At 38.3% G+C, this 17,170-nt stretch overlaps 1 protein-coding gene across 4 annotated transcripts in view; it reads left to right on the top strand.

Annotated features, from left to right (window-relative positions):
* The window catches only part of LOC148406587 (polyamine-transporter SLC45A4-like), a 43,932-nt gene that overhangs the window by 15,790 nt on the left and 10,972 nt on the right, over positions 1 to 17,170 (top strand). For all 4 annotated transcript variants that reach the window (XM_088404341.1, XM_088404339.1, XM_088404340.1 and 1 more), the window contains 3 exons: positions 944 to 1,997; positions 13,662 to 13,850; positions 16,629 to 16,808. In XM_088404341.1, the coding sequence (XP_088260467.1) occupies positions 1,694 to 1,997; positions 13,662 to 13,850; positions 16,629 to 16,808 (673 nt within the window). In that variant the 5' untranslated portion in view covers positions 944 to 1,693. The remainder of the gene's footprint in view (positions 1 to 943; positions 1,998 to 13,661; positions 13,851 to 16,628; positions 16,809 to 17,170) is intronic.

Here is a 17,170-nt window from a genome sequence, read left to right as displayed (position 1 = left end):
TTTATTACTTCAGAATAGATTTTTGGCAGCAAAGGGGATTCACTTAATGCTACTCTTGAGACTAGCGGCACTCAAAATAACTGAAGCTAGCAAAGTGACAATTGCTTTGTCCTGTATCCAGCTGCATTGCACAAATTCAACTGCGCCTTTGTGTGAAAGAGGATGCTAAAACAAATAAATGCTATCTTTTATCTGTAAAAGGAGTGATTCGTGGCAGCACCTAGTGGCTCCTAGCTTGCGCATGACCCCATGTCAGGGCCGTTCATCTCTGGTTCCGATCTCCACGTTGCAGATTGCTTCCCACGAGCACAAGCCACACATTTGTCGTCTGGCAATTCTTCGAGACGCCCGAGCACGGTGGCACGCTTTCATCTTTGCATGGGTCTGTCCAAATGTTTCAAGGGGGTAAAAGCATCATGTGCACCCGGCAATTACACTCTATCCACCCAAAAAAAAAAGAGAGAGATTTCATTAACAAACGGCCTCTTTTCATAAAGCGCGAATACACACGCCTCTGTGTTGGCAAGAGCGTTTTTCCTTTCAGCATCAATACGGCTATTCAAGGGCCTTTTAAACCACCCTGTTTTTATTTTTCTGCTATGCCAAACATGTTCATGGATCAATGTGACCCCGTTTGGTCCTTAATCATGACGAATATTAGGACAATAAATATGTGAAATTAAAATAAACTAGGGATTTTTTGAATACTTTTATTTATTCAATTGATTTTAAATATGGGGTAATTTGACAGGTGGCTTGCATTCAGTATTTTGTGCAACTAAATTGATTTGTTTGTGAAGATTTAAAAAAAAAATGCCACACATTCTGTTCTTTTTATACTCATGGATATGAGACGTGTCCATGGTTTGTGTGTAATTGGGGATGAAATAAGGTGCGTGTAATTTTGACTCTTTGAGAATTTCACACTTGTGTTCGCTTCCAGATTCATCAGCCAATCGATGGGGATTTCACGAGAAGCTCCGCCCACCGCCACCTGCCCACCCACCTCCACCTGCGGCCTCCCCTTAAACTCCGCCCACACCCTTCAGCCCTCTATACACAAAATGACTCTGGAATTCACTGAATGGTCTTCAATATGGATTTTTACCCCCTGTAATAGACAAAAGCAAAAGTAAGGCGAGTGCGGGAAACGACCTCAATGACCAATAAGCCATAAACGCAGGACACACACGCACCCACCCACAAACACACACGCATACACTCCATCCATGCACATACCACACGTTTCCATACGTCAGACAGAAAATTGCACCAATTTTGAATGTTAAGCGCTCTCAGTCTGTGAAAAATTCAGCTGCTTCCTATTTTTATTTAGGGGATTTTTCAACAAATCGTGAGCTGACTTTGTCAGGATATTTTATTTTTTTTCCTTCTTTTGGAGAAAATCGCCAAGCGGTGAGGATGATTTTAGGATTGCCACAGTGCCGTGAAAGTTAATTTTTTAGTAATGTTCCTCAATGTCCATCAGCTGCATCTGATAGAGATTAATTTAAAATAGAAAACTCCAGCCTTTTTCATTACAGCACTTTAAAGAGTTTTATTTGTATGTTGGTCATCTAATATCTGGAAGCAGATTATTTGAGAGGTTTTCTTGACTGTAATTTAGTTGTAAAGTGAGTTTGAGTGGGACACTTTTCGCATCAGCGCTTGTTTCCCGCAACCCAAAGCGTGCATGCCCCCGCCCGCCATGCCACCCCAGAGCACGGGCACTGACGCCATGCAGGTTGGATCACTGGTGGCCGGCACCGAAGACAAAAACTCTTCGAACGAAGACAAGGGCGGGGACGCGGATGAACCGGCGATAGAAGCGAGCCGGTCTGGTAGCGGCGGTGGTGGTGGCGAGGAGTTGACGAGCGAGGCGTCCATCGAGGGTATACCCCTGAAGAGATGGGTGATGCACGGCGCCGTCATGTTTGGCCGGGAGTTCTGCTACGCAATGGAGACGGCGCTTGTGACGCCAGTGCTGCTGCAAATCGGTGAGTACGTGAATATCTTAATGCACCCAGCAGAACTTCCTTGTTAAAACCTGTTCATGCGTTGTTAAAAAAAAAAACGGCATAAAATGATTGACATCACCCTCATGAAAAACCTGTTTGAAATAACAAAGCCAAGATGTGTTGTTTGTCAGTTGCTGACTGAACATGGTGTCCTCAGGTAGACATGATATAGATACATCACTCATATCCATAACTATTCACTAATGACTTTATTTTGGTGGGTTTGGGCAGAAAAATTTGCAGATTTATCGGTTGATCCATATTACAACTATATATAATTAAGCATAAAACCATGTGTTTTGTCCCAATGCATTGCTATAGATGTAAATTATATGCAGATTGTCACTATTTGTGGGCCGGCCTGGTACCTCATCCTTGCAAGTAGCAGGGGTCAATAGCAAGTAAATTTTACTTTTGTAGTTGGAAAACAATCCTTTTCTGAGACTGTGGTGATTCAGGACTATACAAATAAATTTGACTTGACTTGAATTATCGAAGTTATGAAAACATTAAGTGTTGACATATGTGTTTGTGTTACTTCATGACATCGTTCATTGCCGACCGGCCGTAAAACCTCCATCAATCCAACTATCCATCATCTTACCGCTTATCCCTATGAGGGCTGGACACTACCCCAGCAGAGTGAATGAAGAAGCCAAAACAAGCGTTTTACAGACATTAAAGGCAAAACTGTCAAGAGCCCGTACTCACTAAGAGCTGTTTCTTTCAACAAATCGCCCCCATGGGAAACTAGTATTCATAACAACCGTTCCTCCCAGGGGTCCATTATTTACTATTAGTGTTGGAAGTAATGCATTACAAAAGTAATGTAATTACTGTTATGTATCACAAAAGTAATGTAATTACTGTAATGCATTATTTCTTACTTTAACGCGGTAGTGTAAGACATAATACACAAAAATTTGTCATTTTATTCAGCACAAATGACAATAAGGTGCGTTACAAATGATAATTGATATTATTATTATAATTTATAGCCCTCCAAAAATGCTCCTAAACCCTTTCATTTTATATTATTAATTGAAGCAGTTGATAACATGAATTCAGTTCTTTTGGTTGTCTTGAGACGTTTTGGTTGTCTTGGCGCCAGTGTATTGTTGGTATGCAATGAACTTTGTTTAGGTCGTTTTATTTGTACATCTTTATTTTACATTTCCGAGGATCTAAGGCATCATTTACAAATCCACGGGAACAATAATAATGATTTTGGGATAATTTTGAGCATGTAAGTTTACTGAAGTTTAGTTTAAGGTCATTCCACTGGATGTGTACTGAGCGTAATGAGCTACGTTTAGAATGCCAAATCCATATTTCCAGGTATGTTAGTGCAAGTAATGTAATAGTAGTGTAATTCCTTACATTTCAAATACAGTAATATTATAATTATTATATTAATATAATTTTTATAATGTAACTAATTACTTTTGAATGACTAATAAATAATGCATTACAGTTTAGGAGTAACTTGCCCGACACTGTTTACTACTGACGTTGCTTATCCAGCCATGTGCTCCCAATTACACGTTTTCGACACTAACTAATAAACATTCAAATTGAACTCCCATGATATGCCCCCTTTATCACTTCAGCATTCTTGATGTAAGTTTCTAAGAAACTACAAACAAACGAAACTGTTTTTGGCTGAACTTACTTCTTGATGATATACAGTACTTGCAAGGGTTAAAATGAAAAAAAAAAAACAATCCTAAAGTCTCGTTCAACCAGTTCCAAGAGATCTGTAGTGGCAGGGAAATTGCGTGTGTTGTTATTTGAGGAGATACTCTTGATACAATGAAATATATGACAGACTTTTGCCACCTTTTTGAGATTAAGTATAACTGAATCAACAACAACAGAATGGACACATTACAAAATCTTTGTCTCCAGTTAGTATGTCGGGGGAGTGGAAGAAAGTGTTTTCCACATTCATATCCCTGTCGGAATCCAAGCTGTTTTGTAACAACAATGTACAGGATCAGTGTTTTCTGTTGTTTTCTATTTTGGTTTCCAGACATCTGCAAGTGATTGAATGACTTGGAACTTTGTTGTGATCCACTAGCTCATTTGAAGCCATTACTGTCAGACCACAACATCCACCAGTCTGAACGTGCCACTTTGTCACCACATGTAACAAAACGGTCTTTGCGTGACTGGATGTACTGGGGGGTTTCTGGGGGGGAGGGGACTTTTCGCTGCAAGAAGCACTTACCTGGATTTATGCTCAGATTGGTCAGAAAATGTCATCTGATCTTTTTAAGCTTTATCAAAGTCACAAGAATAGACAAAAGCGGTCTTCTTGAAATGATACCACACAGTGGTGTTTTCACATTTTCATTGGTGATAATGTAAACATTCATAGTTGGGTAGGATGGAATATGTACAGTGTATGAAACCAAGGTTCTACAACCTGTGGCTCCCACATTTGGCTCTTTAATCGGTCTACTGCGGCTTTTGATTACTTTGAAAAATAATGGAAAATAATTAGTATTTCAAGTAACCAGTGTAATTTAAATTTAGGTTTTCTAAATGTCATCTTAAATATAAATTACTTGGACCAAGGACCCGACCGATTAAATCGACCGATTATGGTCCCCCAAACATCAGCCAAAAATATTCATCCAAATTATATTTGTCGATCATTTAATTTTTTTACCTTGATTTTCTATTCTATTTACAACTTACAAATAACACTACTGTATTGTCCTTACTTTATTACACAAATATCAATACCATAACCTTGTATCCTTAAATATATAGTAATATAGTAATACTCAAAGTAGTAATAATAATAATAACTCAAATAATAACTGAGCTCTCAATAGCATAATAACTCAGTCAATATGACCAACCTTGTTCAAATGTAAACACACATAAGAAACAGGTAAAGCTTACTTTATCAGTTCATTCCCCATCTACAAATCCCAATCTCAATATTGATCCATATATAAGGCGCACCATCAGCTTTTTAAAAAAATTAGGGCTTTTAGGTGCGCTTTTATAGTGCAGAAAATACGGTAATCTGATTATTTGGTCATTTTATAAACTGACGATTTAACTCCTCTTTCAAGGCCGACAGAATATTGTGTGCTATATCTGTATAAACATGGGTGTTATCATATGAAAGATTGGTTTTTCATTCCTTATTTACAAGTATGTGATGTATGTGCCGTATATATGGCAACAGTGCCATCCAATAGTCAGATTTTGAGCACTACAGTGCTCAAATGGCTCAATATCAGATAAGCACAAGTCAAGAGTCTCAGCTACCCTACATAAAAAAAAAACTATTTGTGAGAATTTTATTATTTATTATTTTTATTCCTATTGTAAATGATGACAATTCTCCTCCGTGGCACTGAAAGAGTTAATTATTAGCTAATGGCCATATTGCCCAACCTTAATTTTACAAGCAATGTTTAGGTGAGCAATTCAAGGAAATTGTGCAAAGGACTGACCTGAATGCCACTACTTTACACATAACCCATAGTCACAGTTAGGTTTCAAGTAAAGAAAAAAAATATATCATAAAATACATTGTGCAACTTAATCATGCATAAATGTGTTGTTAAATTGTCACCCATCCAACTCCTAGTAACACAAACAAATATGACAAGACTTAATGCCCTTACAATTTTTTTTATTTTATTTTTTTATGTTTTTACCGTTGATTCCCACACATGGAATGCAATTCACTTTGCAAGTGGACAAAAAATAAATAGGTAATTAATAAATAAGAGAATGACTTTGAGATCAACACAAACAAAAGCATTTAACCTTCTCCCAGTAATACTCCCTTGTGGGTTGCCATCGGCTTGCATGCCAGGTAGCCTCCGAATGATCTCGTCATGTTTAGCCGGGAGGATAATCTTCTCAGATGACCTTGCAGACGGCGCACCGGGTGTGAGGGGAGGAGGTCTTACGTAAATGACTTTCTCCATGTCACCCAGCAACTGATCGCCTTAATCTGACCCTCAGTCACTCCCGGGAGACTGGCCTCTTAAAAAGGTCCGCTTTGCACCAGTGCCAATAGAAAGGAAAGGGAAGCGAGATATGAAAGCCGCGGGGCGAGCAAATTGTCCTCCCCGTGACGGGTTTGGAGGCCTTTTGGCCGCTGTCAGCGTCTTTCACACCTCCCGACGCGACTCGCCAGTCAGCCGGGCTATTTAAAATCCCCCTCCTCCTATTTATAGGCCTTACATAATCTCTGCGCCAACTTTCTGTTATTACTCTTCGCTTTATTCACGCGCCCTTTAAGGGTTTCGGAGTCTGCCAAGCGTGCTGCAACGCTGGCACATGACCAATGGGTGCCCAAGTAGCGGCCTGCGGCCAGGAACGGTCATCATTCACATTTGCCATTTGAGAGAAACTCAAATTATGTGCATTTTTATAGCTAAACATGCACTGTAAATACACATACATTGTATTTTGGGGGATAATTGAAGTTGGAACAACTTTTTAAAAAAATTCCAGACTGTTAGCCGCAGGTCATAACATCAGATATTTCTGCAAAAACATCATATATAGTATTAGTATGTTCTATTTTGTTATAAAATTTATAATAAATTCATATATAACATTTAGATTTCGCAAACATTTGTACAAGATCTTAATCAACGTATAAATGTTTTCTATGTTTTTATTTCTATATTTGTGAAACTGTTTTTGAGCGCAGCCATTGATTCACATCTTTTCAATTCAATTTAGTAGTTGTTCCATAAACACTTGGAGCAGATACACACATTTGCTTTACCTGTGGATTTCCCCCTGCTGGCCAGTAAATGCATGGCAGTTAAGCCATACTTGACTATAAGACACAGAGGGTCAAATCATGAGAAAAAAGTTGTGACTTATAGTCTGAAAAACAGGATATACATTATTAACACAACTTCTTTTGGGAGCTAATTTAAGTTGTTATTATTGGAAGTTGTTTCGTCAAAACGATTTGCTTAGTTGTATTTTAATCACCCAACTACCTTGGCTCAAAGCTTATTGGCTTGATTTTTCTTGGGTTTTTTTTTTTTTTTTGGTATATATAATTAGGTAGGTACAGTATGTGCTCACGGTTACTGTAGGATATGTGAAGAATGTTGGAACTGTCTTGCATGTGTCAACTCATTACTTCAAACATGTACCCGCCCGTCAAGCCTTCTTTAAGGAAGATACGCCATCATAAACAAATGTTAAGTGATCTTTCAGGTATTAATGACAAAAAAATTGGATCGCACCCCACAAATGGCCCCAGACTGTGCTATGGACACCTGCTCTAGAGGAAGGAAGTACTAACTTTAAAATTGAATGTTTAATTTATGTGTCTTTCTCTAATTAAATTACACTACATATTACATTAAATTACAGTCACAGTCATGTGTAAGTGATTGACTCCCACCAAATTGTTTAAAATTCTCTATATGAATACAGTATAGTAGCCGTTTATGGGAGTGATGGAGTTATCGCAGGAAAATCAATGTAATAAATCCTAAAATGTATCCCAAGAATTGTAATCAGAATGGGGTTATATGGTCCAAAATTTGGACAATGATGATTTTTGTACACAAAATCTTGCATGTCCAGCTGCAATCGCATAGAAATATCAGGATTGTTGCATTTTGAAATTTTACAAGTTTTAATCATCTGCTGGAAATTTCAGCTCCCTAGTGTTCCCTGGTAATCAGTCTCTGATTGATTCGATTATGATTTCATAAAAGAAATGAAAGGAATTTCCATAATTTGTAACATACATAAAGCCACAAGGGTTTAAAAAAAGGGTTGAGATCCAGTGTGTTAAAGGTGACATTCAAACATACTGTCAGATTACTTGGTGATTTTTGAAGTGTGATTTTTGTTCTTGCTTTTTTGTTTTGTTGTCATAGGCAGATGTTTCTAATATTTGGTTCCTCTCACGTAGCTTAAGTATAAACCTTGGCTGTAGTTGTAGGTCGATAATAACTGTCTTGGGCTCTGTCTAGGAATACGTCCAAATAAAGAGGTCCCGTCTTGCACTGACATCTGGTTGTTGTTTTTGTTTTTTTATGAAACAGAAACTAATTTGCACACAAACACACACGCATGAGCGCTTCACACGCAAACAGGCCTGAGCCAGAGAAAGATGTAATGGCTGGCCTCTGGGTTTTATGCGCTTTTAGGAAAAAATACAAAACCATCTGCTTAGTCTCACCAACACTTGTTCGCATTGGATGGGAAGGATAAATGGCTAAAAATGTATTACTGGAAATATAATTGACTGCATGAATGAATACAATAGTTGCAGAGTGTATCATTGACTCTTGTTTAAGAAAAATTCCTTTCAGGGAGGGGAGTATAATACCTGAAATGATGTCAGCAGTTTTTAGATGTTCTTCAGACATGGAAAAAAATCATTCAAATGCTGACAACATTTGAATTCATTTGTTTATACTTTATTTGCTTGCTCAAACCGCAATACCGAAGTGTGCAAATATTCTCTCAGGTAAATTCAAATGTGCAGTTCATACTAAGCTTGCTTTCATATGACATCAATTCCGATGTACAAGTAACATACACTACCAGTCAAAAGCTCAGAAACACCCTGTAATGAAGTGACCTTTTTTTAATCATTTCTTCACTTCAAAGTTTTTTTTAATATTTATCATTTTGATGTTGTCCTTTTGCTGAATAACAGTTTTGCACATCTTGGTATTTTCTCAGTCATCTTTATGATGTGGATGACACATGACCTGGCCTACAGACTTTCAGTTCACAGCTTTGCATTTTCAAGAGTAATTAGCTTGAATTTCTTAACCTCTTAATTCAATCACTGTCATTGAGAGCTAGAGATGTCAAAGACCGTTTTTAACAGGGCTTGCAGAGAATGACTGAATGTGTTTGTGACTAGGTCAGAAATAAGTCCTTAAGTAATCAAAAATTCTTGTTTAAAAAAAGGAAATTCATGAGACATTTTTTTCGTTATTTATACTCAATACCATGTTATTAGTGTACATGTCAGAAAACAATATGTCAAGCCAATTAACGTGTTAATGCTCTGCATGACAATGAAACTTGCCATTAATGTGTTGAAGGCAAATTTTAAAATAAACTACATTAGCGAATAAAATATGGATATAGATGAATTGGTATGCTTTTATTTTGAAGTTGTTCCCATGTCGTGGCATAACTTGACTAGTTTTTTCTACGGTAGCTGTTGCTCCTCTAACAAACTACCTAACTAAACTGGCATTGACAGACTCTACAACACCTTTTGCCAGTGTTTAGCTCTGTCTCGCATATTAACTTCTAGCTAGCAGTGCTTGAGTGCTCCAAATAGGCTGGTGTGATGGGTGTAAATCACTCTGCACACTTTATGCTAATAACTAACACCATTGCCATTACTATTGATCTTTTTTTAACAAACCATGTTGACTCAAGTGTGCTGTTTCAGCTGGCAAATTCGTCTCTTACACCAAAATTCGTGGGGAGCGATTTGTCCAAAATTTATTAATTTCTTGAGCGTAAACCAATGTGCTGCTCCTAATACGTAATTGAAATTTTCTGTAGGATATCTGAATACCCAAAATACCCAATAGAGGCAGCCCTATTGGAGACCATTTGATTTTGAAGGCATTTCCAAACTTTTGACAGGAACTCTACGCATTTTGGACTTTCCAACTGAGCATCGTGTTGTTGAAGATGATGGCGAGTGCTCTTGCCGCCTTACTACTGGTCACACTGTTACATAAGCTCCATGGCCTCCCATTGGCTTTATTGACATCTGTAGTAGTGGTGTGTGATAGTGGAAACTTACCATGCGTGATAGTTCAAGAGTAATAGGGCGACCCGCTGTCAATCACATGAGCACCTTCAGTCGTGACCGCCGGCATCTTGTTACCACCGAATAAACAGCATTTGTTATTGGGACGGTCTCTGTTTCACACTAGCGTACTTGTATGAATTTTTCACAGTGGGGATCTTAACTGCATTACTATTATGTAACCCAGCTCATAAGAAGTGTGTGCGTGTTTAAGTACAATTGTCATATCATAGTAGCGATAACTGAGCAAACTGGAAAAGCGGAGTACACGGCACGAACGAGACGGCACCTGTTTGGAAATGTTTTCTAGGATGTCAGGTCATATGGTATGATGTTAACACCTAACATACCTTGCTCTGCTCTGCTTGCTATTGCTCTGTTGCGTTGAAAGCCGTTGTCCCCCCCAAAAAGTATTTTTAACATCACATGAGATACTGGTGCTGACTAAACTGATTTTCTGTTGTAGTGAGACTACTACTGCACTTTCAGAATAGAATTTATATCAAATGAAAGTGTAGTTCTCAACTGAATGATTATTTTTGAATAAATTTAAAATCTGTGGTCGGTTGTTATATATCAAGGGTCACTTTTTTTCGGTCACTTTTGCAGGTAAAATGCATCATGCACTCTAGAAACCAGATGGATCAAAAAAGGGACTTTGACAGCTTTTTGGGATTATACTTTTAACCCCAAAACGTTGGGTCAAATAAACTCTTTCAGTGCCATGAACAAGAATCCTCGTCTTTTAAAATAGTACTACCAGTAATAGATTTAAAAAAAAAAAAAAAAGGCACATTTTTTTATGGGGTGTAACCTAACACCCTTGACTAATTCTTATCTAGTCAATTGACCACTGTAGTGATAACTATGACCATTGGATGGCAGCGTTTCAACACAGCTAGAACCTACATCAATTCTAACTGAAGAATGGAAGTCAATCTTTCATATGGCAGCACCCATATTTACATAGACATAGCACACAGTATTCTGTTGGCCTCGAAATATGAGTGAAAATGCTAAATATACTGGCTCCCTAGAGGTTTCCTTTTCCCATAACACCCAATTTTTGGTTGTCTTGTGGGTTACCAATTTCTATTGTCGGAACAGCACACAAAGCAACCTTATTGGGTTTTTAAAATTTACATACATACACCCTTAAACTGCTGGGTCAAAAATAACCCAAGCCAAGCCATGCATTGAGCTTTCTAGGATGCAATCTGCGAAGCGTGTTTTGATCATGTTTTGGCAAGATTAATGAAGAAACAATAAAGTGTGTAATGGATCCTCAAACATTTTGTTAGTTGTCCTGATGGAATTTGACTAATTTCTCATTGCAAATACAATGGTTTATTCATGCACTGTGCAAAAAAAAAAACAAAAAAAGAAAAAGAAACAAGTGTTCCATTTTCTGTTCCCACCAGACATTAGCTCATTTTTAAAATGGCTTTTTTTTCTTCTCAGGTAACTTTATTGATTATTATTGTGCCGACCTCACAGAGGCCAAACTGGCAAAAGTGTTTCGTGAGAATGTAGCAAGTGAATTTTCCATTTTAAATATAATTGCCAATCGAAATTAGTCATAGACAGATTACATACATGAACCACCAAAAAAACAAAATACAGTACTGTATTTTATTTTCAGTTATTATTCCCACTGTTGTAAAACAGCAACTATGGGTCTAAAAGGCAGTCTAGGTTTTGGCCACCAGAGGTCGTTTGTGTGCACGTGAAGTCTCAAGCTGATTTTTTTTTTTTGTGAGCCAGTTGGGTGTGTTCACTTTACATCTACTGTGGCGTTAAGAAAATCTTTCCTACTCTTTTTTTTTTTTTTTTTTTTTCCCTGATATTTCTGGACCGAAGTTTTTGTGGATCAATCCCACCATCCACCCCACCCAAAAAGTGCTGCCTGTGGGGAAACAGTGACCATACAGTGCGCTTTATTCAGTATCTTCTGATAACAAGGGCTTTGACTGTTGGCGCTCACTCAGCCACTTTGTCCGCCTTCCTCGTTTTGAAGTCACTTGAATAACTTGAAAGAACAAGTAGATTTTTTTTTTAAATTTTAGTCAAGTAAGCATTGCACAAAAAAAAGGAGGAAATAGTAAAAGGAACACTTATGATGACCAAAGAGTGCTGAGTTTTAGTTCCCATTTCCCACCATCCATCACAGCTCCGGAACACTTGCTTGTTCCTCACGCGTTATCCACCTCCTCACCTCCTCTCTGACCCTGATCCTTTCTCATGCTACCCTCCCCTGTTCTTTCACTTTTCTTGTTTCTCTCCCGAAAATAGCTTCCTGCAAATTTTCTCAGTATTGTTTGCTTTTTGTGTGCTTGAGTGCACGTGTGTATGTACCTACAAGCCAAGTGTGGGAACTACCGAGGCTTGTCATAGTTTACTATTTGTCTGATTGTTTCAATACTATTATTCTGCTGAGGTTGTATTTGTGTGTGTGTGTGTGTGTGTGTGTGTGGGGGGGGGGGGGGGGGGGGGTCTATGGCGTTGAATGCATAGACTCTATGCATTCAATCCCAGGTATGTGGTTACAGTATTTATGTGTCTATTTGTCAAATAATAGAGTAAAGGCGTTTCTGACTGCCTGGTACCGAATCACAAATCTCATTCAGTCCCAGTATATATATTTAACGTGTTTATTGGTTTATTTTCCAAATAATAAAGTGAAAGAAGGGTCTGAAAATAGTTGCTATCTACTGAATGAGTTAACCAGTATTATAATTGACTTAGTTGCAGTTAAACTTTATTAAAAAGGGTGAGAAATATTATACTTTCAAAATGTAAAATTGTTTCTTTACAGTACAGCAACTGAATACTTAATTAAAATGAATTTTAAAAAGCTAAATGTGTTTTCAAAATGATTCATTGTCATGATTACTTTAAGTAGTTGTTTATGCATGCCATAAATATTCATGGTTTATTATTTACAAGCTGTATTAAAAAACAATGTTCAGTTAAAGGTGTTTATTGTATTTACTGTAAATCAACCAATTATTTGAAGGGATATATGAATACATTTTCTTCCAGCAATATTAAAAAGTATAGCTTGTTGAATTGGGGGTGTTGACCACATCACTACATCATTGTGTGTGTCTGTGTGAGACAAAAGAAAGAACGAGGGAAAGTTTGCCAAAGCGCACAACAGGAAGCGCCCCGTGAGTTACGCCGCCGTATTCGCGAGAGCCAGGAAGCCCGTGATGATGGAGTCCCCGTGTCGACGGGGTTCCCAAGACCTGGCCGCCACGGCGGCGGGGTTCAAGCCCTGTTTATGACTTCTCTGTCTCTCCGTCGCCTGAGAACAGGAAGATGGTCTCAAATGAGGGCTCGCTGATGACTCTGCATTTCTTTGCTGCTTTAAATTGAATCGGATTGAACATGGCAGCATGGTGGAGTAGTGGTCAGCATGTCTGCCTCACAGTTAAGAGGTTCTGGGTCTGAGGAATGTGGACTTAACATGTACTTTTTCCTACTTTTTTATAACAAGAACATTGCTTTAATTCATGTAAAATTATAGTCATATTTCATTAATTGCAGTGCCCTTAGCTCTTCTGTACTATTGATCCTAAGGTCTTGCACCCAAAAACTCTGAGAAACCCGCTTAATTATCACACATGCATTTGTAATTTTGGGTATAGGGTTACCTGTCTTGTTTTAACTCTCATTCCATTCGATTGAATTACTCTTGTTTGTTCTCAAACTATGTGAAGTGCAATATGAAGAGAATCCAAAATTGTTAGTGTTCCTGCTTGACTTTGATCTACTGCGGTCCTAAGATAAAAGTGCTTCGTCCTCTAAACTAGATCTTCTGCAATGTGTGTGTCCAGGTCTTCCAGAGCAGTACTACAGTTTGACGTGGTTTCTCAGCCCCGTCCTGGGCCTCATGTTCACCCCGCTGATTGGCTCCGCCAGCGACCGCTGCTCCCTGCGCTGGGGCCGTCGGAGGCCTTTCATCCTGGCCTTATGCATTGGGACTCTGATTGGAGTGGCACTCTTTCTGAATGGATCACTTATAGGTGAGTGGATATAAACACCTGATGTCCTGCAATTTTTGCTGGATCATACACTGAGTGTGTGTGTGTGCGTGTGTGTGTATGTGTGTGTATGAATATATATATATATATATATATATATATATATATATATATATATATATATATATATATATATATATATATATATATATATATATACACACACACGTGGACAAAATTGTTGGTACCCCTCAGTTAAAGAAGGAAAAACCCACAATTCTCACTGAAATCACTTGAAACTTACAAAAGTAACAACAAATTAAAATTTATTGAAAATTAAATGATCAAAATCAGCCATCACTTTTGAATTGCTGATTAACAATTATTTTAAAAAACAAACTAATGAAACAGGCCTGGACAAAAATGATGGTACCCATAACTTAATATTTTGTTGCACAACCTTTTGAGGCAAATCACTGCAATTAAGCGATTTCTGTATTTGTCAATGAGCGTTCTGCAGCTGTCAACAGGTATTTTGGCCCACTCCTCATGAGCAAACTGCTCCAGTTGTCTCAGGTTTGATGGGTGTCTTCTCCAAATGGCATGTTTCAGCTCCTTCCACAGATATTCAATGGGATTCAGATCTGGGCTCATAGAAGGCCACTTTAGAATAGTCCAACGCTTTTCTCTCAGCCATTCTTGGGTGTTTTTGGCTGTGTGTTTTGGATTGTTGTCCTGTTGGAAGACCCATGACCTGGACTGAGATCAAGCTTTCTGACACTAGGCAGCACATTTCTCTCCAGAATGCCTTGATAGTCTACAGATTTCATTTTACCTTGCACACATTCAAGACACCCTGTGCCAGATGCAGCAAAGCAGCCCCAAAACATTACTGAGCCTCCTCCATGTTTCATCGTAGGGACAGTGTTCTTTTCTTCGTATGCTTGGTTTTTGAGTACTGTCAACATAGAGTTGATGTGCCTTACCAAAAAGCTCCAGTTTGGTCTCATCTGTCCAAAGGACATTCTCCCAGAAGCTTTGTGGCTTGTCAACATGCATTTTTGCAAATTCCAGTCTCGCTTTTTTATGATTTTTTTTCAGCAGTGGTGTCGTCTCCCACGAAGTCCACTTTGGCTCAAACAACGACGAATGGTGCGATCTGACACTGATGTACCTTGGCCTTGGAATTGCTGTTTTAACACATATGAATCGGCAGCAGATCCAGAGTACTGTTCAGGTTGAAAGATAAATTTGCATATTTAGACACCAAAATGTTCTACCAAACCAAATTAATTCTTACTAAAGTCCATTAGTTTATTGCTAACATCCACCATACAAGGTGAAATACCTTAGATGGGAAATGAACACTGTAAGGCATCTTTTCTCTCTTTGTCCTGTTTCCTATTAAACCCATGCAAACACACAATTTAAAAGTCTGATATTGTGGTGTTGAGTTTGACTGATAACGTATGCACATTATACAGTACAGTATATTGTATTACAGTATGGGACAGTGTACTGTACTGTAATCCCATCATTCCCAAATGTCACAACTTGCCCCGCTTGCATGCCGTGGCCCTACAAAGCAAGCACTTTGTCCCATGATCAAAATAGCCCCCCCTCTCTTCTTCTCTCTCCCGCAGGCGCCTCTACATCGCACGTAGGCCAAGTTTGGTCTCCAGGCTGGTGATTACATCACCATGAGGTCATTTCAAAGTTGTATGCGCACATGGCCTGAAAATTGGTTGTCATTTTGATCGACGAGGGGCATATATCGACTCCCCTCAAGTGTAGTTCCGGTTGGGATGTTGTTATCTTTATTCCAATAGACAATGTGATTTACAGTGCATTAGTTTTATTGGATTAGCGTCTACATTAACCGGGATTTTATTGAACTTTCATGTAAACTCATTCCTTGCAGTATTAAAATGATTTTAATCCAATTTTATCTGACATGAATTGTGATTGAGATCCAATATAATTCTGTCTCATAATGTTTAAAAATTCTGTATGAATCAAGTCCTTTTAAGAAATGGTGCCTTATACGTCTGAGTGCATTTGTGTGGATACAGGCTGCAAACTAATGGTAATAAACACAAAATGCGCAAATTTACTGAAAGAAAAAAAAAAGATCTTTGGAAAAAAATTGTTTTTCTGCCAATCAATAAATCAGATTACATACATTTCTTGGACAGTCAGAAATTTGACCCTCAATAGATCCCTGACCATTTGTGAACTTGCATCTATTCAATTGTCATTTCACATTCATAATCTTGCCGTGTCGAGACATGTGAACGCGGTGTGTGTGCGTGCGTGTGTGTGTGTGTTGACATGGGAACACAGAAGCGAGCGTTTCACAAGAACTACTTCCTGTTTGCTTCCCCCTTTCAACCAATGGTGGTCCACTTCCTGTCTGTTGGGTAGTGAGTCGTGCCACTCCATTGTAAACACTTGCACACACAACAAATTGTGATCTCACGAACACATGCACATTTATAAATGTGTGACACAGCTTTGCATGTTAGCCTATGTTAATTTTCATCTCTCACACACACATTCAAAACAGGTGGTCTCACACAGTCACAGTTTTACCTGAAAATGTATGTCTTTGTGGTTTTTGTTTTTTATGATAAATTAATTTTCTGGTAGTTCCCAACATGACTCCCAATGCTCAGTTTTTAGTAATTAGCCCCCAATACCAGCGCCATCAATCAACGTGAAATCTGGTCAGCATGTCTATCATAACCGGATGGACAAAACAGTGTCAAGGACAGAAATTAATTTGTTTTGTTTTATTAAAATTCCTAACTCCTGCTTTAGGACTGTCAATGGGTGATGTCCCGGGGAAACAGCCTATAGGAATTGTTCTCACCGTCCTGGGCGTAGTGGTGCTGGACTTCTCTGCTGACGCGTCTGAGGGACCGATCAGAGCGTATCTATTGGACGTGGCTGATACGGAAGAACAAGACATGGCACTTAACATCCATGCTGCCTCAGCAGGTAATGCCAAATTAAGGCCTCTGCTTAAATCTGCCTTTGACTCAATTAGGTCTCAAGGACGTATTTTCTTTTCTTCAAACATTTTTTTAAGAGTCCAGAAATTCAATCCCAGGTTAAGGGAAGTTCAAAAAAAAAAAAAAATCAATTGTTTAAAGGAGTGTCTAAAAATGGCCAGTAATAAATATATTGAGTCCTAAAGCAATCATTGACTAAAGTCATCAAATAAATTGAAATAATATCAATTTAACTAATGTAATCAATAACTTTAGTAGATTTAGACTTAATATTTGCACATAATAAACTAAAATATTTTTTTTCCTTAGGTACTAAAGTAATTGCTTACTTCAGTTACTAAAGAAATT

This window comes from Hippichthys cyanospilos, chromosome 21 (assembly GCF_059441005.1).
Source record: "Hippichthys cyanospilos isolate Australia breed blue-spotted pipefish chromosome 21, RoL_Hcya_1.0, whole genome shotgun sequence".
Taxonomy (NCBI): domain Eukaryota; kingdom Metazoa; phylum Chordata; class Actinopteri; order Syngnathiformes; family Syngnathidae; genus Hippichthys; species Hippichthys cyanospilos.
The sequence above is the reverse complement of the archived record's forward strand: the minus strand, read 5'-3'. Positions and strand labels throughout refer to the sequence as shown.